We start from the raw sequence: 27641 nt of genomic DNA on the forward strand, positions 1-27641 counted from the left end.
CCGGATGAATCCTAATCCAAATATTTTTCATTTAAATCAATAAAACGTGATGTCATCTGTGGCAAATAATCTTGTTTTCCTACCGGATCAGATCGAATTTTATAACTATATCATTTATTCTGGACGAAAATATTTTTGTTTGCTTGAATCTAATCTTTTCTATAAGAGTTGTAAATCCCAATGAATATCAATTAGGATGTAACATACAAAAATCGCATTCGAATCATAACAATAATAGTAAATAACGATATTCGATGATTAATTTGGCGAAATCTGGTATAATGCGGTGTTATCTTAAAAAAGGAAATTTTAAAACTTTTCCATTTACCAAAACATTTCTGTTACCTATCACGATATGTTTTTAGAACGTTATTGCGACGCATAAAAGTTATGCTGATATCATTTAAAATGTAGGAAAATTCTATATAACATACTTGAATTGAAAGTATTCGAAAAACTTTGTGAAAATTTCAAGGAAAACTCATTGAGTTATTAGTCGTCATACTTTGTACTTTTATTATATTTTAGCATGATGCTGCCATCTTACGTTGAAACCCTCAATTAATACAGCTTTCTACTTTATGAAAAGAGTTTGTCCTATGGATTAAAAGATTTAAATTAATAGAATATGATAATCATTTAGTGGACGATTCATTTCTGCATTATGTGGTTAAAATTAGAATTATTCGAATGATTTTTTATGTTTACAAAAGGAAATGATAAGGTGTTGTTACGTTAACAAATCCTTGCTATTAGAGATGGAGTTACAAAATTAAATTAAATTTTCACGTTTTATAGGGTAATATTAGATGTTTAATCATTTGCGACAAAATAGGAATCAATACCAATTTGAATTATTTTTGAATTATAGGTTATAATTTAAACCTCTGAAGTTGCAGCTGACGAGATAATTAGCAGCAAGTTTTATAACTATTAATTTAATAGAAGCAGAAAATAAGTAATGATATAGATCAGATTATAAATCCAGAGAGAAGATTTGGATGACAGATATCATGTTTTCAAAGACTTTATTATCTAAATTTGACTTCTACAATATCTTGCTGCCTAGAACGATACGCAGTCGTTTAACTTTTTTAGACAACCATTTTTACATCCGTTCTAAAAGTTCGATTCCTTTTTAAACGCAGATAATTTGCTTTTATAGCAGCTCCATTCGCAGTCCAATCTGAAAGTCTGCAATTTGTTGAAGGTCTCTCTCACGTCCCTTTTGACGTTATCGAACTCAGTACATTACTAATGTATGGCACATCCTTAACTTCACAGTTTAGGATGAAGTTGATTTCATTTAGGATAAATTGATTTCAACTTAGCCACATCAGTATTCTTGAATATCCTCAACAATAAGAGTAATTGAAGTCGATATGGTTTCTATAATTCTATGCTATAGGCCGTCACTTTATCATCCTTTTAAAGTGATGATAGAGGGTAAGTGTTGCAGCATAGCTGTGATGAAGGTTACACTGAATTCGTCATTTCCAATGTGAATTCAAAGTGGAGATCTAAACTGGGCTTATCCAATGTTTGTGATAAAGCTGGGATTTTCAGGCCGACATCTATGTTGACGAGAATCTTCCACACTCCTTCTAGAATGTAAATTAGATGACACATCATCGGAAGACTATATAATGTACAATCATGGAAATTTCATACTCCCACCCTGTATCTCCATTTTGAAAATTGAAAGGATAAACCAACTGGATAACCTAAATAAATTATTTAAAGGAGATACTATGTGTTTTAACCATCGAATGTTTTTATTGGTAGTAACAATAAGACGTTGTCTGTGACCTCTGAAAAAGCTGAAAAGGTATTTTTAAAAATTTGTGTTCGTCGATTTCCGGCGTAGATTCGGTGCGTTTCGTACGGACGCCGGTCATCACAGTCGCCACGACGGAATTAGTCATCTGCCGGCCTCTTTAAACATAGCTCAGGATCACCAGATTCCACAAATACTATTTAATGTAAGTTAGATGTGTGTTCCAAATCCTTAACTCGCTTGCATAAGTAAAAACTAACAAATACAATTCCGTGACTCAGATTTTTGCATTTTTGAAACTTCGCCCAAAAATTTTCAAAAGATTTGCATTACAAAAAAAATAAAGTAATTAATTAATTTGAGTTATAACCTTTTTAAATCAAGAAATGCATATAAAAATAAATAAATTATTAATAAAACTATTTTGTTTTGAAACTTAAGACCACTTGTACTTCAAATATGCTTAATTCGTTAACGTCGTCCAACACAATCGTTTTTGCTAAACGCACATGATGTATGAACGTTTTGGGTTATTTCTGTCAGTTTCCTCATTGTCGGAGATTTTTGGCATTGGATATTTAGTATTTAGAATCTTTTAGCGTAACACTATCTTGTTCGTTTTTTTTTTGGAATAACGTACAAGATCTTCCCAATAAATAGCGAGAAATCGCGCGGCTTTACATACAATTAATCTAAATATAAAGCAGCTGTTTTGCACTCGTTTTATTCGATCACGAACCCGATTTCGAGTAAATAAACCCCGTTCGTTATGCATCTATATTTACGTCGAATGTGCAACGTCTCCTTGTAAAGCTGGAACATATCATTTTCCTGTTAGATATATCTTAATAGATACTTAATGAAAATGTTGTTTAGGGAGTACAAAGATAGTTTACTTTGGCACTGTACTTACTCAACATTTTCAACATGGCTACGATCAAAATTGTTGGCTACCAATTGGGTCTTTGTTACAACTTTTGATATCTACACTTATTACTGGTTATTATACATTTTTTTATTTAAATTAATAATTAATTTCATTCAATGGTTTTCTTAAAATTGAATATAATCTTGTTTTTTATTGTTTCATATGACCAAAACAAACATTTTACATCCGCCACAAAACAGACAACAGACAGATTTTAAACTTGGCAGGACCATTGGCCGGAACATCTGAGAACGGAATTAGAATGGATTTTCCGAACTTTTTGAGCCAAATATTAACCAAGAGAATACGTTTTATAAAATTCTTTGCCACAACTGTGTTCCTCTTAATTAACAGGCAAAGTTAAAAGTTTTGCCAAAATTTAAATGGGTTGGTGAATTAATAAATTATGTAATTTATTTATTTAAAACTGAATCTATGCAATGGTATTCACGTTCTCTGTAGCTACTCGGAGGAATATTCAATACATTTATTAATATCATAGAGATACATATAAACAAAGTTTCAGCTTATTTATTGTTAGAGTTATTTTTGCTCATCTAATTGAGTCTCTATCTAATTTGCGGGATTCTGCGTCTAAGTTTCATTTCAGGTGGACTCTTCTTCATAAATGCCTTAATCAGGTAATAGCTGTTGATGTTTAAGTTTTATGCCACGTATAATTTTGATCATTAACAACGTTGTCAGAAAAAAATTACATAGGTCAGATATTGTGAGTTTATCTAATTACTTATAGATCAAATGTTATGAGAGCAAGATATTAAATAAAACCAATGGGATTTGCAAGAAGTTATATAAGATGAGTAAACAAATTGGAATTTATTTATTGGGAACATTAAAATTAGTAACATAACAAGTTGTTATCGACGTTGTTTATTCATTCCTGATCACGATTAAATATACTCTTCTCATTTATAGAATACCTAAAATACTCCTGCGAAAAGAAATGATTTTGATTACATGTCATGTGTATACATGTATAATTATGTGGTATACCCCAACATTAATTATTTGAAACGAATTTCTCGTCATCATCGTTTCAAATTATGAACACCGTGTCCGTCGTGTTGACGCCATGGGTGGCGCACATTTGGGAAACGTTAATTGTGCTTTGAGTTAAATTTATGCGGCGTTTCGAGGGCGACACTAAAATTACTAAAATGAGTGATGTCGCCTGGAAGTAACAGATGTGATTAATTCGCTGCCGTGTATAATATTTCCTATCATAAAGTGTAATGCTCTAGATTTAACATCTTGCCAACTATTTTATAAAATGTGACCATATAGCAATAACCTTTATAGATGATTGTTTATTGTAGATATTAAATAAGAAATAAAAATTTTAGTGTACAACTAAACGGATCAAGCATACACAACCAGTTGGCATCTTTCTGTATTGCCACAATATGTCTTGTGTACAAAGATTAGAAACGTCTTATTTACATACTTGGACATGATAATATGGTTTAATGCCAACGATTTAAGGTAAGACATTTCTGAAAGAAAACTTTTTGAATTCAGATTCGGGAATGTCGTTTATGAAGATGTCACCCACATTAAAACGGATAACAGTTGAAATGACGACAAGAGAAAAAGCTGACCTAGATTTCTAATAAAAGTTTCCTTTAATAACGCCCAAGTATTTATAATAAATTTTACAATCTTTGGAAGGTTACCAGAGAACATTATTTTAAGTACTGTTTTGTTCTCCTACAATGGAATTCAAATTAATTACTAAAATATCATCCAATAAAAATTTAAGTAATCAAATTTTTAATATCATACGATCTATAAATTTTCAATTCCAATCGGTTCGTATAAATAACATTTCGATCACGGCCCTTATGGCCTGATTGAATGCCAATTCTGTTATTTTGTTTGATGACATGCGCTTGGCCGATCTGAATTTGGACCGAGCTCCGAACCAAGGCAAGATTCTCTACCTACGAGTTGCAAGGCTCAGGTGACATAATGCGGAGTTAAATAACCTTTCGTCCAGTTCGTATTCTTGTTCCTCAATATTTCCTAAACGAAATATGTGAAAATCTGTGAAAATATGATTAAGGAATGGTTACAATATATCTGGATATTCGCCCTTAGCTTTTTTACTAATAAATCACAAAAAATAGCGATGGGGTAAGTATCATAAAAACTTTTCTTCAAATATGTTTTTCAAAATAGCTAAATATTTGACTATTAATTTAATTTATTATGAAATTTTCTTACACTTACATAATTCATATTAAATCATCTATTTTTATTACTTGACATTTTAGCTATATCTAAGAATCTCTTTTATACAAATAAACATTCAAACCGAGTCGTAGTGTTATATTTAAAACAATTAGTTTGTGTAAACTCGGTGTACGTCGTTTTAACTAACTTAGTAAATGAAGGGAATCGACTTAATGGGCAGTAAGAGGAGAGAATTTAGAAAGACAGGTGTCTGAATTAAATAGTACCTTACAAACGACGAAGTTGGAAATGTCTCATGATCATAATAATGATATTAAGAAGTACATTGCGAATGGTATTTCTGGTCGGTCTTAATTTAGATACAGTGACCATGACAGAACACCAACTTGCGTACAGTTACAGCTTGACATAATTCTTTCACCGGTATTTAGGCGGACATGGTTTATTGGCGCCTATCATATTGAGAGCAAACGACAACTCTTTTATATTTGTTTAACATCCCCGACTTTCCAAGTCGAGAGAATTTGGCACAAAGTCGTCGTCCGTTATTTTATGCATGGACGGTCTTTTAACACGTTATATGTCAGATGGAAATGTCAAATGAAATGTAGCGAAGAATGAATCGGGTTTGTATTTAGTACAAGGTTTCATTCAAGAATATATTTTGATCAGGAATTTGGAGAAAGAACAATTGATTTTGGCGAAATGATTAGAACATTTTTTTAATACAAAATAACATTTTTGTTATTGTTACAAATCCATGATTTCGCCACCGGGCACTAAAGTTTTTTTAGTGGAGGTAATAAAATGGTTATAAAAATCTATTTATAACTTAAAACATTCAGTGTCTTTCTTTGAGTCTATTCATACTAATGTATGTATATACAGGTTTTGTAAAACTTTTTTAATTCATTTTATCGTAACTATAAATTAAATTACTTCATTGAAATTGCTGCAAAGAAAACAATTTTGAAGAAAAACGTTTTTAAAGAATTTTTCTCTTAAGCGTTATTGTGCCATACAAAAATTGTGAGAAAATTGAGTATCCGCCATTGCAGTCTATTAGTCTATAAGTTCCATATAAAAATGAGTTCGTTTACATAACCCAACCTCAAACGTTCTTTTATAATCTAAAAAAATTCATTTCTTAACTCCTACTCGTTTAGGGGAAAACAATGTTTTTCTTTAAACTCATTTTCAACAAAACTTCAAATCAAACGAGTTAGTTTTTTAAATATATATGAAGTGAATTGTTCACCTGGAAATCTTAATATTTGGTATAACCTAAGCTTAAATAATCCTCTATAACCTCAAAAAGTTTCATTTCATAATTCCAATACATTTGGATAAAAAAGTTTATAACCACAAAAGTTTTGAACAAAATTGTTTTTTGTCCGTAATGCCATTTAATATTATTACTTATTATATTACTTATCACATTTTGACCTGGAGGTTCTAAAGTATCATAAGATATGTTAGTTTTTAGAATATCCAAAAGAATCTCGAATCGAACACCTCAAAGTCGTCTTTAATAAAGCACGAGAAAGTTGATCATAGACCTACATCTATCGATATTGTGCTCTCTTCCCAGAGATTATTAAATAACAGCTGATGTTTAAGAATTTGTTGCTGTAGAAGCCATCATACAGCTATTAGAGTGATAGTACTGATGATAATAATTATCTTCAATTGAAAAACTTAAAACAACTTGTTTCTAACTATTGAAAGTATGTAGAAACGTTTAGCATAACAGTTTTAGATTCTAGTGGAAACGTCACTGAAAGACGTATCTATTTTTACTATGATAAATTCTGTTGCCAAAAAACATAGAACATAAACCACCGGCTCAAGTTCGTTCAAAGGAGACGGTTCCAAATTGCCGACCGCTTCCTGTATTTACTTTTCCTCCTGGACGAAACACGGCTCCGAATATGCATCCTGCTCGAAATAATAATGGCAAGCGTTCCAAGAGGTTGTCGGGCGCCACACGACACTCCAATAACTCACCGAGCCCGGGGATTTTTTGGTAAAAACTCTGGACTTCTTACGGCCCATATCCCTCGGTAATTGGGCAAGATGGGTGATATGTTAAATTTCTCGTGCACTTTCGTCTTCTTTTACCGCATCATCAAAGAAATTCTCCTCACGATTGCCAATTAATATTTAATTATTTACTATAATTTAGTCTGAAATAAATTTAATTCTATTTCGATTTTATTTTTTTTAGAGACGAGAAAAAACTTTCTTTAATCGTGGTGGTATCTTTAATTTTATGGGGATTCTTTAAAAGGTAGTTTTCTTTATTTGTATTGTAAATGTTTTAGTTAGGTAAATTTAATGTCTTGTTTATTGTCTGTATATAAAACGAAGTCAAATCTTATTACGTTTATAATATACAATACCCTTAGCGGTTTATCCGCGTTGACACTTAAATGCGAACCACTTTTAACAATATTTGTTTCAACGGTGTACACACGTCTCGTCCGTATATTTCTGCCTGTTGCTCTGGCCCCGATTGGCCAAATGCCAAACGGACAGTTGTATAATTTTTATGCGTATTTTTAACCAATGCTAATGTCTGAGAAAAAACGCTATATTTAAAACTTTGTTAATTACTCAACCTATTAATACTGATGTGCATCCTACCGGAAAATTATAAATTATCGTTCAGCGTGAAAGAAATTTTTTTGATGGATTATGTTTAAAACATGAGATTTTCGATTGTTCATTTATTACAAACATTGATGATAGATGAGTTCTAAACTTTGAATTTTAAACATCTGGAATTTCTAAATTATTTATAGAAACTTTTAATTTTTATCCAATTTAAAGAATGCTTGTCTTTAAATAAATCACTAATAACGCCATTAAGTCCAATACCACAGATCCGAAACTTCCGTCCATTAACAATCTCGTTGAACGCCATCCAACAATTTATAACGTCCATTTCGGTAACTAACGAGCACGTATTTCTTAATATTTCTAATGCCGATGCATGTTCTTATCACAGACTCTCCGAGAAGTCATCAGAGGACGCGGGCGGTCTAGAACAAAATTTATCACTTGGCTCCGTTCCATCACTTCCACGCTCTTCCCAGAAGAAGCACCAACCAGTTGCGGAATCGGAAAATATGGCCCTAGTACCGTCCGGCGGCGACTCCATAGTCAAAGAAGAAGAGGTCGAGCAGAGCACGGAAACATCTGTGTCGCAAGTAAGTAATGTGCACTTTGATAAAATTTATTCGATCGAGATTTTCGAAATAAAATAGCTTAAATCATGTGACACAAGTTACATATGTGTGGTCTATTTATTAAAATACACTCCAGAAATAACTAAATAAACTCAATAATATTCAGTAACTGTTTTAAAAATTTCATAATTTTTATTTTTGAACAACGCAGTCTTTCTCACAAGTCTAGAATGGAACAAAAGTATGGAAACGCCTAATTTACTCTTATTTATTATTTCATTATTGGAATAGAGTCAATACATAAGGTGTTGCATTTAAAAATACTACTTATTTCTATCTTAATAATTATCTTCTCCAAATCTTGTTGTCCAAGCCATACGGTATTAGTAATCTAATACTCTTAGACCATCAGACTAGCTATTCCCCCATAAGTTTATATCGTGCTTCTGCCTTATTTCTATTTGCATATATTCTTCTTGCCTTTTTGCTCTCCCATACTTCATAAGCCAGTTCCAGTCCAGGCTTCCGTCTAATCAGAAAAGATGGTGCTGGTGTGTGTTCTAGACTGGACGTCGCGCCTTTATTTCTTTAAACAGGTACAATAAATATTCAAATTCAAATTCGAAGACGATGCTTCTCGAGAAAAAATATGTAATCTGTAAGAATTTACTTCATTTGTAATTATTCACTTTTTAGTACATACTTTATTAAAAAAAATAAGTTTACACCCTGTATAATAAATTTTGCACCAACTTGTATCAATTTTGTCACCTGTTATAATTAGTAACATGAAAGATTTATAAGCTATTTCGTATCGTTTGAAAATGAGGATCTTTAATAAAGCTAATATGCAAACACCGAGCTGCCGGATGCTAAATTTCGAAATGACAGTTTAACGTACCTTTTAATTGGCTGTTACTACCTGTGCCAGCGCAAGTGTTAGCCGCATTAATTTCCTGAATATCAAAAGGTCCTTCAATTTGTGCGGTCTCCTCGCCGTTTAAACGTGCCGTTTTATTTGCTAGTCCGCATTTATCGGTTTTCGCCATTACCCACCTGTCATCGTAAATCACGACCTATTCTCGTAACACAACAAGTTAATGACTTCTAGAAACGTACACATTCGGATCATGCCAAATATATCGTAAATCATTTAGTAATTACACGAATCCGGTAGTACAACGTTTTCGTTGTTTATAGGTGAGGAAAGATTTGGGTAATACCAAGATAGCCGAAGATTCCGCTAGTTTCCATGGGACGCATTCGTCGAAGGTAGTAGAGGAGACTGGATCGTCGAATCAAAATTTGGAGTGCAGTGCGAAGGTAGTAAAGCAGTCCTCGCAAACCGTTACAGAAAACCGTAAGGTGACTACGTCTAAAACAACCAAATCCTCGAGTTACTCGTTCGAGGAGACCGGGGAATATGAATACGAAGTGGACGAATAGGTTATTCGAAATTACGAAACGTACCTATAAAGTATAGGGAACGATCAAAAAGCCATATTTTTCGTTTTGCTCAAATTAACCCGTCGTCATTGTTCAATAATATAAATTTTATGATAAGTGCAAAATTTAAAAAAAAATGATTCATTCATTCCATCAATTGTAAAATATATTCATTGCTAATGGCTATAAAAGCTGCTAAAAATTCATGATGAGTACTTATCATAAAATAATATATGGATTCGCCGTTTGATTAAGAATTATTTCATTTTTTGAGATGGAAATAATTGTTAATCACATGGTGGTTTAATATTATTCAGGGCAACATTTAGATGTTCGTAAAAGTAACTTTTAGGTGTATTGCAGCACATTATTCCTATTGAACTGTAAATAATATCTAACACTTGCTTGCTCAATTCTATAAAATACACATGTAGAAATTTAGAAGGTAGAAAGATTTAGTACAATTCAAAATAATTTTTAAATATCAAAATCGGGAAATCCAATTTCTTTTTAAATGCACATTTTTTAAATAGATTTTTTTAAAGTATTTTTTTATACGGCTGTGGTCAAATAATTTTTTGAACGACCTCATCTCAATACTTTGTATTTTGGGAGCATTTATTAAGATAAAAATCTAATTAAATTAGTTAATAAACCGATTAAAAACTAAATAAATAAATAAACGTTGTGATAAACCGGTAAAAGACAGATTTTATACCCTATTTGTGCGCATTGTAAATGTCTACACATGTGTTAGCTTCCCGACTAGTGCGGCTTTGTTAGATTACTATGAAAGTTATATAGAACTGGCGCTTAAAACGTCTTTTAGTCGATTATAAAATCTTTGAATTAACTCCAACTCGAGTGTGTCGAAACGTCGATTTTGCCTTTGTGGATTGTTAACACTGTTCAAAAACATGTGCCCGCCCCTGTATTTTATCATTGTCTCTCAATAAAACTTGTCGAAACTAACATACCTATTATTTTGATTTATACACCTTTAGAACCACACACTGAGCTTCAAAATGTTATTAGAATCTTTTGCCAATGCGCGATTTTAGCGCACAGTTCTATATAGCTATCATTAAATCTAATTACGAAGATAATTTATAATATTTTGAAGCTTCAGTGTGATTCCTTCTTTTTTATTAATTTTAAAATTAATCTCAATCAAGTTAAGATCAAGAAAACACATCAAATCAAGATGTACAACATTGAAGCTTCAAAATTAACAATTCAAAACTAATTAACATAATAAAAATAATAATTTCAGAACCAATCTAAGGCAGAAACTCAACCCAAACCACCTTTAGAATTACCAGATATATACAAACCTTTAGAACCACTAAAGAAATACGAACCTCTTAAACCATTTGAACCACTACAACAAATTGAAACTCCCAAATCGTTTGAATTAGCAAAGCAATTAGTATCTAGTGGCCAACTTGAAACTAGTATCACCCCGGGGGAAGAGACGAAAGATTTTAACGAAAACACCATCGTACCAAAAGAAAAGGAGGAAGAAAAAGTAGCCTCAGCATCAACGTTTAAACCTATCGATTCAATCAATCCAATTATGGAAGATACAAATAAATCGTTTGAATTAATAAGACCTCTAGAAATACAATCTAATGTAACTCCTAAACAATATGAACCATTACAACCTTTTGATGAATTAAAATCTGAAAATAATGTTAATGAAATCGAAGAAGTTGTTGAAAATAATGCTAATTCAAAAAAAGAAAATGAAGAAATTGTGGGAATTAATAATTTTGCAATAAAAAATAATCTTGTAGAAAAGAATAATGTTGTAGAAAGTAATAATTTTGTAGAAACCAATAAAGTAGACACCAATAATGCTTTAGAAAGCAGTAATGTAGGGGGAAGCACTTTTATTGAACCCCAAACCAATACAATAGAAGTTCCAGTTATTGAAACATCAGATAATGTTGTAAGCGATGTAGAATCAAGTGCAAGAAATAGTTTATTAGTAGACGAAAATGATCAAGAACCTTTTGAATTAAGAACATCAACCGGAGAATTATACGTACCTGTTGTCCCATTAGCACCTTTAAACCTAGAAGATTACCTAAAACCAATAGTACCAACAACAAATTCAAACGCTGAAATAAAACAAGATCGAATAAAAAATTCATTAAAAGAAATTATATCGGATTTAGACACATTTGCCGAAAAAGATAAAGATCTTAAAGACTCCTTAGGAGAGCAACATCTGGGAAATGTACCGCCAAACTTTAAAGAACAACAATCGTTACGAAATCAGGTGGGTGTTTCGTTGTTTTTTGATTACTGGCGTGTTAAGTTGTTTGCTTCTAGCTTACATTTAGAATAGTGTTTTATGTTTGTCGACACGTGAAAATGTTATAGTGTGACTCACCGCGCAGCCAAGACATGCAGACACTCAGCTTTACGAAATGTGCTAGATCCAAAATGAGACCGGTATCTTTGCCGCCCGAAAATATTTTGAATCTCATCAAATGCGCACAGGTACACAAGACATATCAACAATAATACATAATACAAAAACACCAAATTTACTAAAAAAAAAGAATAAAATCACTTTTTTGTTTTGCTTAAAAACAAATTTGCATTAAAAAATAAGTTAAGCTTAAAACTTTACGAGTTACTATTTTCAGATTGCCCAAGAACTGAATAAGGTCGGCAAGATTGATGATGAACAGGTGAGTTTACAACGTAAAAGTTTATATTATTAAAGTATAGATTATTTACGCAGTTTCTTTGCGTTACACTCATAAACTTGAATTGTGGCTGTGTAAAATAGTCGTAAACTTGTTACTGGGATCGTGGTGGTGGTGGAAGGAAATTCGTTTGGAGGTCAAATTCGAATAAACAGGCTAATATAAGTTTTGCAGAACAATAATAATCACGTCTAAGTACACGAAAAATATTTCTACGAAACCTAAACCGGATGTGTCGTGTAATTGATTGCAATACAAATATACACATTCTTTTAATATAAATTATAAATCAATCGAATCCGGTACGCTTATATCAAATCTATAGAGTTATTTTCAATTAATATTTATATGTCCCAAATTCGTTGTCCGCATAAGCTATCTCCGAAATTAAACGTAGCTTACATGTCATGATCTCGTTTTTCGGGAAACTGCTAATGCCGAATACTTCAAACAGCTATCGTCTTGTGTTTTCATCCTATCGGCAAAAACTGAAAAATTTGCGAAAATAATAAAGTATTACCACTCTCCATTACCAAAGATGGAGTATTATAATTAAAAATTCATAATTAACGAAAGTTAGCATTGCCACAGTGATAACCATATACATATTACCATTATGATGAAAAATAATGTTTTTAAGTCGATGAATATAATTTATTTTACCTGTTCTGCGCAGTTCCAGCAAAATATCAAAGAATATGTTTTAACATAGTAAGATTGAAGAAAATGAGCACTTCCAGAAAAGAAAATTTGAGTTAGGTTAGTTTTGTTTACAAATGTCAATCAACTCTAGAAAAAATATTGGGTAATGTTAGGGTAGGTCACTTTTCTTTTGAATCCCAAATTATAGCGTGAAGAAATGTCGGTTTTCTTTTGTACCCCAATTATAGCGTGAAGAAATCTTGGGATAGGTCAGTTTTGTTTTGAAACACCAATTATAGCATGAAGGAATGTCGGTTTTCTTTTGAACCCCAATTATAGCGTGAAGGAATGTCGATTTCTTTTGTACCCCAATTATAGCGTGAAGAAACCGCAATTATAGCGTGAAGAAATGTTATCATAGGTCAGTTTTGTTTTGAAACACCAATTATAGCGCGAAGGAATGTCGGTTTTCTTTTGAACCCTAATTATAGCGTGAAGAAACCGCAATTATAGCGTGAAGAAATGTTAGGATAGGTCAGTTTTGTTTTGAACCACCAATTATAGCGTGAAGGAATGTCGGTTTTCTTTTGTAACCCAATCATAGCGTGAAGAAATCTTAGGATAGGTCAGTTTTGTTTTGAAACACCAATTATAGCGTGAAGGAATGTCGGTTTTCTTTTGAACCCCAATTATAGCGTGAAGGAATGTCCGTTTTCTTTTGTACCCCAATTATAGCGTGAAGAATCCACAATTATAGCGTGAAGAAATGTTATCATAGGTCAGTTTTGTTTTGAAACACCAATTATAGCGTGAAGGAATGTCGGTTTTCTTTTGAACCCCAATTATAGCGTGAAGGAATGTCCGTTTTCTTTTGTACCCCAATTATAGCGTGAAGAATCCACAATTATAGCGTGAAGAAATGTTATCATAGGTCAGTTTTGTTTTGAAACACCAATTATAGCGTGAAGGAATGTCGGTTTTCTTTTGAACCCCAATTATAGCGTGAAGGAATGTCCGTTTTCTTTTGTACCCCAATTATAGCGTGAAGAATCCACAATTATAGCGTGAAGAATCCACAATTATAGCGTGAAGAAATGTTATCATAGGTCAGTTTTGTTTTGAAACACCAATTATAGCGTGAAGGTATGTCGGTTTTCTTTTGAACCCCAATTATAGCGTGAAGGAATGTCGATTTCTTTTGTACCCCAATTATAGCATGAAGAAACCGCAATTATAGCGTGAAGAAATGTTATCATAGATCAGTTTTGTTTTGAAACACCAATTATAGCGTGAAGGAATGTCGGTTTTCTTTTGAACCCTAATTATAGCGTGAAGGAATGTCGGTTTTCTTTTGTACCCCAATTATAGCGTGAAGAAACCGCAATTATAGCGTGAAGAAATGTTAGGATAGGTCAGTTTTGTTTCTGCCTGTCAATCATCCCGGAAAAAAATATTGGGTAAGGTTAGTTTTGTTTACGGCTGTCAATCACCTCGGAAAATAAAACTTGGTGAGATTAATTTTTCATAATTTTCGAAGTTCATTGTGGAGGTTTATTCAGTTTTGTTGTCTATATTTTATAGTTAGTTCTATATTTGTTGTCAATATATTGTTGCCATAATATATTGACTAATTTCAGATTGGTATCGTCTTGTTCTCTGAGCCTCGGCCGCAAGTGACCTCGGCTTAGTTTGTTGATAGATCTAAAACTTTACCCGATAAAGCCGAGACTTCTTGCAGCCGAGGCACCAGAATATGATAACAACTTTCAGATTGATATAATCTTAAACCCTGAGTCTCGGCTTCATTGGTTGAAAGATCTATAACTTTAACTAATAAAGCCGAGGGGCTATAATATAATAACCAGTTTCAGATTGATATCATCTTATTCCCTGAGCCTTGGCCGCAAGCGACCTCGGCTTAATTAGATACAAGATCTTGTTGCCCCTTCCGGCCAAGACGCCGCAATATGATGACTAGTTTCAGGTTGATATCTTAATCACTGAGCCTTGGCTTCAAGCGGTGCTGGCAAACAATATCAATTCCTCTTCTTTGGGGGTGTTCTATTCACCCCTAAACATTACATTATGTATAAATATGTTATTTTGAGGTGTAGGTGTATAAGCAGCTGCTGTTGGATGATATTCTGAATACCCTAAATCAGTCACATTGTATTTCTTATTATTAATCTACTTGACCACCACATGATACGATGTAACTTATAATTATGCCAATTTTAAAGATAGAAACTTATTTGATTTAATAATTATTGTACATATTATGAATTTTAAATTTGTAATGGAATTTTAAGGTAAATATGAAACTTGTTTTATGCCAACACATAAATATTTCGCAAATATTGCTAAATAAATCCTAGATTATAGTTTGTAAGACAAGAACTAATACCTAACAATCCGAGCTGGTCCAAGCTTTCGTACCGAACTTTTTGGCAGTGGACAAATTCGTTTTAACCGGTGCCAAAAGTAGAGGGCGTCTGCAGTAATCAGCGACGGCGGCGCGCTCATCTGTTTTCTGTACAGAGAGATGAAAACAATTACCTGACGTCAATCGCTGATAAATTCAGCGTCTATTTTTGGAACACTTCCAGCCCGTTGCCAAATCGGCCCAGAGAGCGAATTATTTCTGGGGTTCGAGACTTTGTTGCCGATTCCATGCCAAACATCGCGGCAACGTTATCAATTTTTCACCTCTTCTTATCTACGAGATCGACCGAGCAGCTTCGCAACCGGATCATAACTTTTAACGCGACGCATCGTCCAGTTGTAATTTAAACGTGTCCGGTGCTTTTCGATTTTTTGTGTGTTTAATTGTGTTCAAAAGTGTAATATTACATTATACATGTGTCCTTGCTTCTGAAGCTGTTTATCGTCATCGGATTCTTAACTCAGACGTATGTTTGGTCTATTGAGTTGATGATGTTTGCTTATATGCGGTATTGACGCTCTTTTTTTCTTTCGTTCGTAAGCTGGTGTTTCTTGGGAATTAAAACGGATGCAACCGACATTTCATGTTTCCGCTAATGTGTGATTTACGTCCAAAAAATAGTTTGGTTTATTTACACGAAAACCGGGATTTTAGTTTAAGACTTCAAACGAATTTCAGTACTTTTGCCGGTCTGTTTACATCGGTTACTTTGACATGTAATGCATTTCGATTTAACGTATCTCTAAATGCAGCTTGAATTAAAAGCTAAACTTAAATATAGAATCTATAAATGAAAAGGGATTTAATGAATTAGTTGTTTTTTAAGCTTTTTTAACTTATTAAAATCTTAATGAACGATATATCGTTTTATATAGGTCAGAAAGAACGTATATCACTCTGTCTGTTTCTATTTCTTATTTAAAAACCTTGGCAGAAATACTCCAAGACTATGCAACGTCGAACAAGTTATTTGTTAACACTGAAAAACATCAGATTACGCACTTAATATTAGTTATGTACGTCATTACCGCATATTTTAGACCAGAATATGTTTGTTATCTTACGACTCTTTATGTAGTGATTAAAAGTTGGGCATAATGAGACCCATTCCTCCTAATTACGCGAGATCCAAATCAACGACAACTCAACAAGCACCAAAACCATTCTTTCCATTAAATAGGAGCAACAGTGGGTATCATATTTCTGCGCCATCAACACCAAGTCACTGGAGTACTCCGACTACAAATTTTGGATTAAGACGATGTAGTAGTTCGGACGTAGTGGATAGAAATCGAGGATTTAAACCATCTGATCGAAATGATCCAGGAAAAAGAGAATTTTTAACTAACCTAACGAAACGTGTTTTTAAAGTTGGGGTAAGTAAAGAAATTATTTCGACGATGAAAGATTTTGTTTGAAGATTCCTTAAACGCGGTGATCAAACAGCAACATTAAAATCATAAATACGACTTACATGTTATGAAATGCGTTTAACATCATTTTAAATGTTCGTTTAAACGTAGACGTAATACAACACCTCGTAAAATTCTGTTTAATTGAGACACGGGTCGTGATCTATTTGTGTCGTCTTAAAGATATTCGTCTCTGTTATAAATACCGTAGACATTAACACCACCTCGGTTTATCTCAATATATTCATGGACAGCAAAATATGTGGTCAATATATCACTTGAGGATAACATGGTTATCCTTAAGTTTTCTTTAAGATTTCTTTAGGACATGTTTAAGTTATCTCTTAATTATGTTCATCAATTACCAAAAAATAACATTTATCAAAATTGAATGAGGCAAAAACTATTTTAACACATTTTCAGGTGGTAAATTCTTTCACTTGAAACCGTTTTGTGTCTAGATTCATAGTCTAAATATTTAAAATTTGATTTCAACGTAAAGCATTTTAGATTCTTATCTCATTCGTTCAGTTTAGCGTTGGTTCTCTAAAGTAAATATTCCCTGAGAATATTCTTTTAATTTCACGCTTTCTATGTTGGCATAAAGCCAACTTCCCACATTGATTTAAAAAAAATTGGTTCGAAAAGTATTTTTTAGTGGGTATTCAAGGTTGCGTTTTGTAAATTTTTCTTCGTTATAGCCTGTTTATAAATCGAGATATTAGAATAATAAATTATCGTTACGGATGTTGTTTTTAAAATAATAAATTGAAGGAACTTAAATTTTTTATGGCACGAGATTTAGATATTTAAATAAATCTTCATCAAAAAAATTGAAGCAACTTCTTGATATTATTCTACTCGTTTTCATTAATGTTACAACCAATAGGTAAATTCTAATCGAAACGATTACTAAACTGCGCGTTACATTCGACGAAGATTTTCAAACAAAATCTCTAAAAATAAACGGATGTAGTAACTACACGAGATTGGCGTACGGAAATCAACTTGAAAACCGCTGGTCTAGTTTCGGGTACGAGCTACGCATGAATCCGTGTTTTTCATTATTAGTTAAGTTCGGAACACGCGGCCCAACTCACATTCCAATCGATCGAACCCTTCGTTAAACGACGACTAAATTTCCAAAGCCCCAAAGAAAGTATTTAAATTTTTCTTTAAGAAAACATGTTCTTAGGCGGTGAGATTCGTTCAGTAAAAAATGAGTATTCCAAGAACAATGAGAGAATTATTCCAGTGATCCATGAATCGAGTGAGGATCAAAAAGATAAAAGAAAAAATGGAAAACATGTACATTTTGCGGTAAGTTTAATTTGGCACGATGTTTTCGAACAGGTGGTTAAATTGGACTGAATTTACGTGACACATTAGGTTTCGTAGAATGGGTTAGTAATGAATAAATTATGTTTTTTGTCAAAATAGAAGTTAATAATATTAAGTTGGCACATATTTGAATTGATTCATGGATTAAAATAATTGTTAATCTTGATACATAAAATTAATAGAATAATTAATATTGTTCCACAGTTTTGGTTGCTTTAATAATTTACTGTATATTAATAAACTTTTAAGTTAATGTATTTGACTTAAAAATAAGTTAAAAAATCACAGCATAAAGACGGAGTAGAAGATGAGAAGATAAAAGCAGTTTCCGATCTACCAAGAAATGCAAGACTTTTCTCTATTGCTCTTATGGCAATAAACCTCTGTGGTCATCTTTTGGTAACTTCATAGCAACTATTGATGTGTTGTGCAAATCTATTTTATGTGGTATACGACTACACTCTTTTAAAGGAATCCTTTGACTCCCTATCTTACTAGCTGTCCCATGTCCAGAAAATGTGTTCCTGAAGCAAAGGGACAAAATCTGTTGTCTGTGGCTTCTTCTTGTTGGAACATTCGACGTTTTAACTCTTTAAATTTTTCCTACCGTATAATTTCCTGGACCTTTTTGAAAAGAGTGATGTGATTAAATAAGTATTTAATAAAATAAGTAAGTTAGAAGAATACATTTTGTTCCACATTGGATGTACAGATCCTGTTTGAGTTGAGCATTCTTGAACTTGGTCACTATGTTTAACTGGTTTCACAAACTTTGATTTTCAAAGACTGGTTTCTAAATCAGCTTCTACGAATAGTTCCATTTAAAAATGAGCATTCGGTGCTGATAACGGCGATCCTATGGCTCACTAATATTACTCGTAAAATTCACCTCTACAAGCTTTCTCATCATACAAGGTTTCTCATTCCTTTGGTTATGACTTTTTGATTTGAAAAATTTAGGAACATGTTCACTCCACCTTTCGTCTCATATAGATCGGCACGACAAGTCCGGTCCTCATATTATGTGTCACAATTATGAGGAAATGCTATGTGAGTGGACAAAATGGAATATCCAAACTATGTAAGTGTAAGGGTCTACTTTTTGATGTTCCGATAGTTTGGCAAAAACTTTCAAAGCATAGAACTAACTGCTATTCGAGAAGTTTTATTTCTCGTTATTCTTTGTTCCGTGACTCTAGGTGTCTGGTCATACACATCAAGTAGACACCTGTTTTGGTTTTATTTTCCAAATCTCCGTTTCAAAATTCTTACCAAAAAGATCATAATGCAAGAAAGATTTCGTCTTCTGCTTTAAGAGTTGTCATCACAACGTCAATTTTTTAAAATGATCTGAACAAAACTGTTCAAAAGAAACCCTTAATTTGGATAATGTAAGGTTGACTTTCATAATCACAATTTGAGATCAGATTTTATGTTTCTTTAATCCATTACTTTCGGTATAAATTTTTATCATTCTAAAGTTTTATATTTAAATTAGTTAAAACTATTTTTGTTTTTATTTACATCATCGAAGTCACTCTTCGTTTAATGAGGTAGTTAACCCATTTTCTTGTTTATCTTTTAGGATGAAAACCAAGGACCTCGTCCGGCAATTAGTTTGGAGAAGTTGTTTACTCCTGCAGATGATGCTCCTCAAATACAACCTCAATCAACAAGTAAGTTGATCTTGATACTTATTTCCGTAAATTTATGTCGATATTTACCCACAGAGAAAGTGTTTGCCTCGTCGTCTTTCTACGCTAAAGGATTACATCCGACGATGGAAGAACAAGTTGAACTTGCTAAACGTATATCCAGTTCGTTGAGCGATATCAGTAACAAAACCAGTAAAGGACAATCGATGTATGTTAATAGGAAGAAGAGATCCGTGAAATGGGTACATGAAGGTGAAGGTAATAAATTTAATTGTTTTTATTGTTTGTGGTGAAAAGTTTCTCTCGACACCAACGACAACTTATTTTCTAAGCTGATGCCAAAACGTCCCAAAACGACTATTTGTAAATAAGCGCGATTTAGCCTCTATTTTCGAGCTCCGGAAGCAAAAGAACAAAACGGCTACGATCTTCGGCTTTGGCCATGTGCCACGACTATCGACAAGTTGCGCAAGTTAGGACTCCCAGTGCAGCCAAAAATACACGCAGATAATGTGCTACGCTTTGCGCTAACAGATGCGTTTCGAATCGTTGAGCTCGAGGTTTTAGATATACCATTGACAAGAGATTGCTATTAAGGTGTCAGAAGAGAGTCTATACGCCCTCGCAATTTCCGAAGATATAAATATTTATTAATAGATTTAGTTGGCACTCGAGGGGTATCAGGTTTGAGCGTACGCTGTTGAAATTATGTGACGTCTGAGTATCAGTAACCGTCAATTATGTGTATGACGTATTTTCCTTCTTGTGTTATAATTATTTTTGTTACAGTTAATGTATCGAACGATCTGTTTTTAAAAGGGCACGGGATTTTTCCCATACCCATCCTTATCGGCATTAAATATTTGGCAACCTACGTTAGATAGATATGTGGCATCGTGTTCTAGAAAATAAATTCCAAATAAATACTTGATTAAATTTATCCTAAATTAATTTCCTCAAATTTTTTTCAGGCCAAGCAAATGGAACACAAAATGGGGATAGCGTCAGAGATACAACGCGTAGTAAATCGCCTCTAAGGCTGGTTATGAACCCCCATGGTCAAGTTCATGATATACAGTCGTTAAGAAGACAAGGATACGATATCGAATCTGCTCTATCTCCGGACGTTTGTTTAGAAATCGTTAAAGATTTAAATTCGCCGAAAGGAAAAGGTATTATTAAAAAGATTCTAGTTTGAATGATTTTAATGTTTTTTTGTGAAATAGGAGCAGAGCTTTTTGCTAAACGTCGTAAAAGATCTGAAAAGTGGATTGTTGGTGGTGATACGAACGGTGAGAAGGAAAAAGAAAACAGTATTCCGGATATCGCCCCATCACCTGTTACGGTTCTTCCGCCAATTGCTCCATTAAATTTACCAACCCCGGGTTATTTGCCAGAAACTACGCAAAGGATGCAACACAATCAAAAATTAGACGAAATCCAAGTATGAAATAAACATTTTAAAATAATAAGTTTTAATTTTTGTATTTTCTAGGAGCGATTTACGAGACCAAAGTTAAAGCTTGTAAAATCACCTTGGGATGCAGCTTTGGAAACTGGATCCGTTGAAGCAGCTTTTGAAAATCTAGCACCAGCTTGGCCCAACAAAGGAAACTATGTAGCTCCAGTTGTGGATTCCTACGAACAAGCTTTGAGAAGAGATTCATTGTCGACATGGAGAGCTTCTCCATCGAATGGATATGGGATGCAACCCGAAAAAGTTTTCGCCCACAATCCAGCTTACAATAGCACAAGTATCAATAGGATTGTTGATAACTTGCAAAAGGGTATGAGTAACGTTGACGTGTACAAACCCAAACATCCACAAGCTTGGAATTCTAAGTCGTCGCAGCAACCTCAATATAGTAAGTTAAAAGCGTTCATCTAAACCACCATTTTTTATCTAAATAAATTTAAGCTTGATTAACTAATCGCTTTCGCTTCTGCTTATGCTTATTAGGTAGTGTACCTATTATTGTGCCGATACCAGAACCGGAACCAAGAAGAAGTCCATCGCCATATCCAAACATACCAGATGTTAGTTCCACCCCAGAAATTTTAGCCGAAACGAAATCAAACATAATAAGACCTGTAACCCCAATAAGAAAGGTGGAGGATCCCATTCCCGATCCACCCCCTCGTCCTCGATCGCCTTCCCCTTTTCCAAGCATACCAGATGTTACCACCGAACCCGAAGTTGTGCAAAAAGACGTTGAGTCCTTTAAAACTGCAAAATTTGTTGATCCAAATCGACCAGTTTCGCCGTTTCCAAAGATAGCGGATGTAAAATTAAATCCTGATTTAATTGAGGATGATGTAAAAAAACTTCGCTTTAGTCCTAGATTGGAACAACAGACTAAAATTGATATTGAGGAAAATATCGAGGAGAGCAAAACAATATTGGAAATTAAAAACGTGGAAAAAGTTGTTGAAAACGTAACTCCTAAAAGTAAGCAAAATGAGATCAAAGATCTTATGGAGATTCCATTTCCCACAATACCAGATTATTCAAAAAAGGAAGATTCATTTGTACCAGATCCTAATTACAAACCATTTTTCACTCCAAAGAAAGCATACGCCCCTATTAACTTAAACAAAAAGTATAGTTTACCAAGCAATCCTTTGCCGAAAAAAGAGGAAGAAATGGAAAAAGCCGAATTTAATTTTGCCGTAGCCGATACTGACTTTAAAGTAGCTGAGCATGTTTTCACTGAAACCACTTCAAATTCAATTCGATCATTGCAATCGGAAATATTTGAAAGTCAAGGTCATTTTAACGCTAGAAGCGTTTCGCCGTTTAAAGTGTTTATTCCAAAATCCCCAGAACCGGTTCCTCCTGAAGAACCAGAACCAGAACCTGAACCCCAACCAGTTATAAAAGATCCAACCCCACCTAAAGATATGACCAAAATGCATATCGCCGATCCAGAAACAAGAAAATTAATCGATTCCCAAAAAGAATGCTTCTCAGAAATGAAAGAAATCAAAAACGCTTATAAAGATGCCGATGACATGGTGTCTAAGTATCCACTCCCAATAAAAACTTCACAACTCGATGATGATAATGAGGTTAAAAAGATTTTAGATAAAATGAAAATTACACGGAGTGGTGTGGATAACGATAAACAAGTACAAGAAGAAATCAAAGTTGAAGAAATAAACGAAGATAATCGGAAAGCGAGAGAAGAGACTTTGGTAAGAAGCGAAGTTTTGAAAGAAGTTGCAGAAGGTGGGAAAATTGAACAAGCTCGCAAAACGGAAATTAAAGAAGCTTCGGAAGTTATTAAAGAAGATAGCGGATACAAAACTAAACAAGAACTGAAAGAAAACGATATGAAAATGCAAACTTTTGAAGCCTCGAACGATCAAATACAAATTAGAGGGTATAGTACTTCGCAAGTTTCGTCGTCTTCGTCTTATCAAACAAGCACTTCTTATGGAAATAATGAAAAACAAAAAGAAATTAGAGATGTATCACTAAAGAAAGAAGAAAGTCCTTTAAAGATGGTGGAAACTCCATTAAAGAAGGAAGAAAGTCCCCCGAAGAAAAAAATTCCACCTCCAGTTGAAAAACCAAAATACAAAAAACCTCCAGAAACAATTATTGGGGCTCGTCCATTATTTGGGCAACTAAACATTAATGAGGAATTTAAAAAAGCAGTTGATCTTCGTCAATCATCCAGAATGAAAAAAGGAAAAGCTCATCAACAATCAACTTATATGGTACCCGCGGAAATTCGAAATGTGCAAAATATTAATGAATCAATGTCGTCTCAATATTCCACCAATGAAGTTGCTCAAGTTCAAACAATTAATATTAGTGAAAATGAGGAAGTTGAAAAGATTTATTATCAAAGAGAACGAGAATACGAAGTTGATTATCAAACGATTCAAGAAGAAATTATCGTACCGTCTTTCACGTCGAATGTGAAATGTTACACAAAATTAAACGATGATCAAATTTATCAAGAGGTTGAGTTACCGCCAAAAATATCAATTGAAATTTTGCCTCCACAGAATTACGCGTACGGAATTCAAGAGAAGAACGTAGAAAAGATTGAAAGGGAAAAGTATCAGCAACAAAATCAATTTAATATTCAACAATTTTCGACGAGTAAAGAACAATTTATTCATAAACCACAAGCGAAATTGCCTACTAATGGCCAACACATCACTAATGGTGATTATATTAAATGTATTAATGATCAACAATCGAAATTAAAATCAGTTGAGTATTCGTATCAAGAAAATGTGGGATCTCAAGAAGACGAAGATGAGTACAAGAAAATTCCTGTTAAGTCGTTGATTAAAAATTTTGAAAAATCAGCTATGCCTGCTTTAAGAGTTAAACAAATTAGAGATCCACTTCCTGATGTAGTGGAGAAATTAAATTCTTCGCGAAGAGCTTCCATCGACCATTCATCTTCGCAAACTGATGTTTCTAAATATTATACTTCACCGGCAGTGCAAGAACAGCAATATTTGCAACAAGCCGAAAAAGATTTTGACAATTTATTCTATATTGCTAATACAAACGTGGAAACTAAACATTTTTACCCTGATAAAAAACAAAGTTTTAACCATGCAGAAAATAGTTCTTTTAGAAAATATGAAACGCAAGAAACTTCCTCTGCTTTTGCTGCTTTTTCCGAACAAGCTTGTTATGCCAATCAAGCATATATTGAAGGCAAGAATAAATGTTGCTTTATTTTAAGTGATGTTTTGTGTATTATGTATTATTACGTACTATGTATTATTTTGTTTAATTTTGTTAAATTGTAAAAAAAATTTTTTTAGGCTCAAGCACTCTTCCAAGAACGATGACTAAAACTCCTCCATCTCCAAGTTTTAAAGCAGCAGCAGCAACAACACCACCGGTTTTTATCCCTAAAGAAACATCAACTCCGTTATCAAGTTATCCACCTCAACCAAGTTATTCTTCTCAACAAAGTTATGGCTATCAAGATTACTCTCAAGTTTTACCATCATCCACCCCAAAATTGGATGTAGGTTCCCTTCAAAATTATAATACCGCACCACGGGGATGGGGTGAAATAAGGGATTTTTATAAACCGGTAACTTTCGATAAACCCAGATCGCCATTTACCGATTTTTAAGATCAATACGAATTGTAACATAATATATTATTACAATTGCTTAAATTTTAAGACACTACTAATAAAAAAAGATGATGTTTTCTTCGTTTATTTGTTTTGTGTAAATATTTGAAGGTTTACTATTCACCGTTTGCCTACGAACTATTTCGACTGGATCCAGATTCTGGATCGACAGATGCGAGATGTTTTTCGTTTTCTTTGATTTTTTAGTAAGATAACTTATTATGTATATATGCTCTACTAATTTCTATTTTTATTTTTCTTGTTAAAAAACTTCTTGCACATATTCTACTTACTATCAGTGACTTTTTGTGTTTTCGAGTGTATCATTATTTGATGATTGTAAACTGTAGTGCTGGTTATTACAAATAAATTTATTCGTAAAACTATAACCAACATTTTCGTTTTATTACAAAACAATATTATTATCGAGTAAATGTTTTACGTAAGTAGCTTCGTAAGTGTGATAATTATCCTGACAAATATTTATATCCATGTGTTTTGGTATTATTGGTGTTGTATACATCGTCTTTAACGCCATAGACTGAGGATAAAATACAAATACTTCAGGAGCTTGTTTGCGTCTCTTCGGTTGTTTTTTATCTTTTTTCGGCGCTATCCATTCAGGGAATGGGCTAAAGCAACCTGCATGCATACCACCTTGCTATAAAAAAAGTAGTGTTATTAAAATAGTAATTAGAACGGTATTGATTATTACCCATTTCGATGGTCCGTTCGGCATCCAGCAATTACTTCTGAATGGTATTATTTTCTCTTTTGGTTTGACATATGTAGGTCCAATTTTTCCGGATGGATCCACAAAAGGATTTGGGTCGAAATAAGGTTTTGGCTGTATCTTTAAAATCAAAGGCGGAGATGGACCTTTTTTTCCTGTTTTATCTTTCTTTTCCTTTTTAGGTTTTGGAGTGTATGGGTCTGGCCTAAAAAAAGGGAGCGTATATTTATTAAGTAAAATATTAATATATTAGTACAAAAACGTACACGTGTTCTGGATATTTAGATAAGCATATATCTGCATAACCAAATCCTCCTTTTTTTCCAGGTCTCGTAGTAAAATTACCTTTCTCGTGGACATACTTTGGTTTTGGTTTTTCGACGCCACTAAAATATTCAGCTCCCTTCGTGAAACATCCAAAATAATCGTTAGGAGTTGAATGCAATTTTGCAGGGCCTACAGGAGCAAAGATGAGAGTTTTTTGTGGTTTACCGCCTCTATAAGAAGAAAATAATTTCATTAATTTGTTCCTCTTTGTAACTAATTTTATACTTTTCTTTTTTCTTCTGCCAATTAACTCCTTCGCCTTCGTATATCCGCCTAAACTCGGTGTCAAAATAACCGTGGGTAGTACCATTCTTAAGCTTTCTACCGCCAGGGTACATATTTTTTCCCTTGAAATAATTTGCGCCTATAAAATTAAATATATACGTATATATACTTTTATAATTCATTAACTTTGTTTGATACCTTGAGCCGCATATTTAACAGACAAGTGACCATCATCAATGAATACTCCAATCCTTTCCAAGTCGGGTTTTCCAAAAGCCGCCCCCAAATTGGTATCATCGAATATTATCGGCATTGTAAAAAAGTTTAATTTTGATTTACACAACCAACAAAAATCAAAAAAAATATATTAAATTTTAAGTATTAAACTTAAAGGTTAGATGTGACTTTGTAAAACATAATTTGAAAGAAATATTTGATGCAAACATACTAAGATTTCTCACTTAATATTTATGAAATGTTGTGTATACAAAACAGAAGAGCTTGAAGCCCAATATTATCTTTTACATTTGCACTAATGCAAAACCTTTTCTTATATTGTAATAAATTGATATTAAACGTAAAGATAAAAGTGTATAACTTCCAGAAAATTTCGCGATGTTATTTTAAGATAAATTCTTAATCGGTTCAGAGTCTTCATCTCTGTTAATTGATTAACAAAATAGACTTAAGAAAATTAATTACAACAATTCATATTCTCAGGGAAAGTAGTGACACCTATTGAAATTTTTACAAAAACCTATATAATTTAGGAACACATACATCAGAAGCGTCGACGTGAGATGTCTCTACTGTGATAGATATCTACAAACATTTTGGGTTACCTAAAGCCGTGTGTCCACTACCAAGTTTTCTTGCGGAAGTTGCTTCCAGAAGTGACTTCCAGAAGTTTTTGTCGTGTAAACACGACAAAAACATACGTCTTTACACGACAAAAACTTCTGGGAGTCACTTCTGGAAGCAACTTCCGCAAGAAAACTTGGTAGTGGACACACGGCTTAACACTAGACCTAGAACTAGAAAGTTTCGGGTTTAGCCATGCGTCTTCAGACTTTCTAGTTCTAGGTCTAGTCTTAGTTTTAGTTTTGCACTAGCACTATGACTAGAACTAACACAAGACCTAGAACTAGAATCATTCGGGTTTAGCCGTCTTGAGAGACGTGCGGCTAAATCCGAATGTTTCTAGATCTAGGTCTAGTGTTAGTTCCAGTTTTAATTGTTATTCAGCGTTAGATTGTTTTATATTTTTATTGAACGAAAAGTAGAACTAACACTACACCTAGAACTAGAAACATTCGGGTTTAGCCGTGCGTCAAAATTCAGGATTGTCACCTTTTTCCAAACATAACTTTTTCTTTACAAAGCTACCCAATGCCGATACTATTAAGCTATGTTGCATTTTATGTGGGACAGTGCAAGTGCCTAGTAGTTTCGCAACTATGGTAACTG

The 27641-nt window shown here is 33.3% G+C and overlaps 2 protein-coding genes across 7 annotated transcripts; one reads left to right on the forward strand and one right to left on the reverse strand.

The window, feature by feature from the left end:
• The first annotated feature begins 1903 nt into the window (after positions 1-1903).
• On the forward strand, positions 1904-25282 carry LOC111427325 (uncharacterized). Of its 6 annotated transcripts, none has more exons than XM_071194018.1 (14): positions 1924-1982; positions 7147-7209; positions 7930-8131; positions 9311-9475; positions 10830-11840; positions 11945-12064; positions 12214-12258; positions 19700-19790; positions 19845-20027; positions 20741-20941; positions 20996-21213; positions 21265-21634; positions 21730-24456; positions 24567-25282. In XM_071194018.1, the coding sequence occupies exons 3-14, from the start codon at positions 8051-8053 to the stop codon at positions 24884-24886; spliced, it is 5532 nt and encodes a 1843-aa protein (XP_071050119.1). In that variant the 5' UTR covers positions 1924-1982; positions 7147-7209; positions 7930-8050; the 3' UTR covers positions 24887-25282. The 6 variants fall into 6 exon arrangements, with proteins under 6 accessions (XP_022918187.2, XP_071050119.1, XP_022918181.2 ...); XM_023062413.2 differs by lacking the exon at positions 1924-1982 and adding an exon at positions 4669-4859; XM_023062414.2 differs by lacking the exon at positions 1924-1982 and adding an exon at positions 4669-4859 and having other exon boundaries at positions 9311-9433.
• Positions 25240-26601, reverse strand: LOC111427326 (cilia-and flagella-associated protein 96-like). Its single transcript, XM_023062421.2, has 5 exons — positions 26373-26601; positions 26175-26313; positions 25889-26119; positions 25605-25827; positions 25240-25550 (listed from the first exon to the last, which is right to left on the reverse strand). Exons 1-5 carry the CDS (start codon positions 26485-26487, stop codon positions 25296-25298), a joined length of 963 nt encoding a protein of 320 aa, XP_022918189.1. The 5' UTR covers positions 26488-26601; the 3' UTR covers positions 25240-25295.
• Positions 26602-27641: the final 1040 nt, after the last annotated feature.

Source organism: Onthophagus taurus, chromosome 2 (assembly GCF_036711975.1).
Source record: "Onthophagus taurus isolate NC chromosome 2, IU_Otau_3.0, whole genome shotgun sequence".
Taxonomy (NCBI): Eukaryota; Metazoa; Arthropoda; class Insecta; order Coleoptera; family Scarabaeidae; genus Onthophagus; species Onthophagus taurus.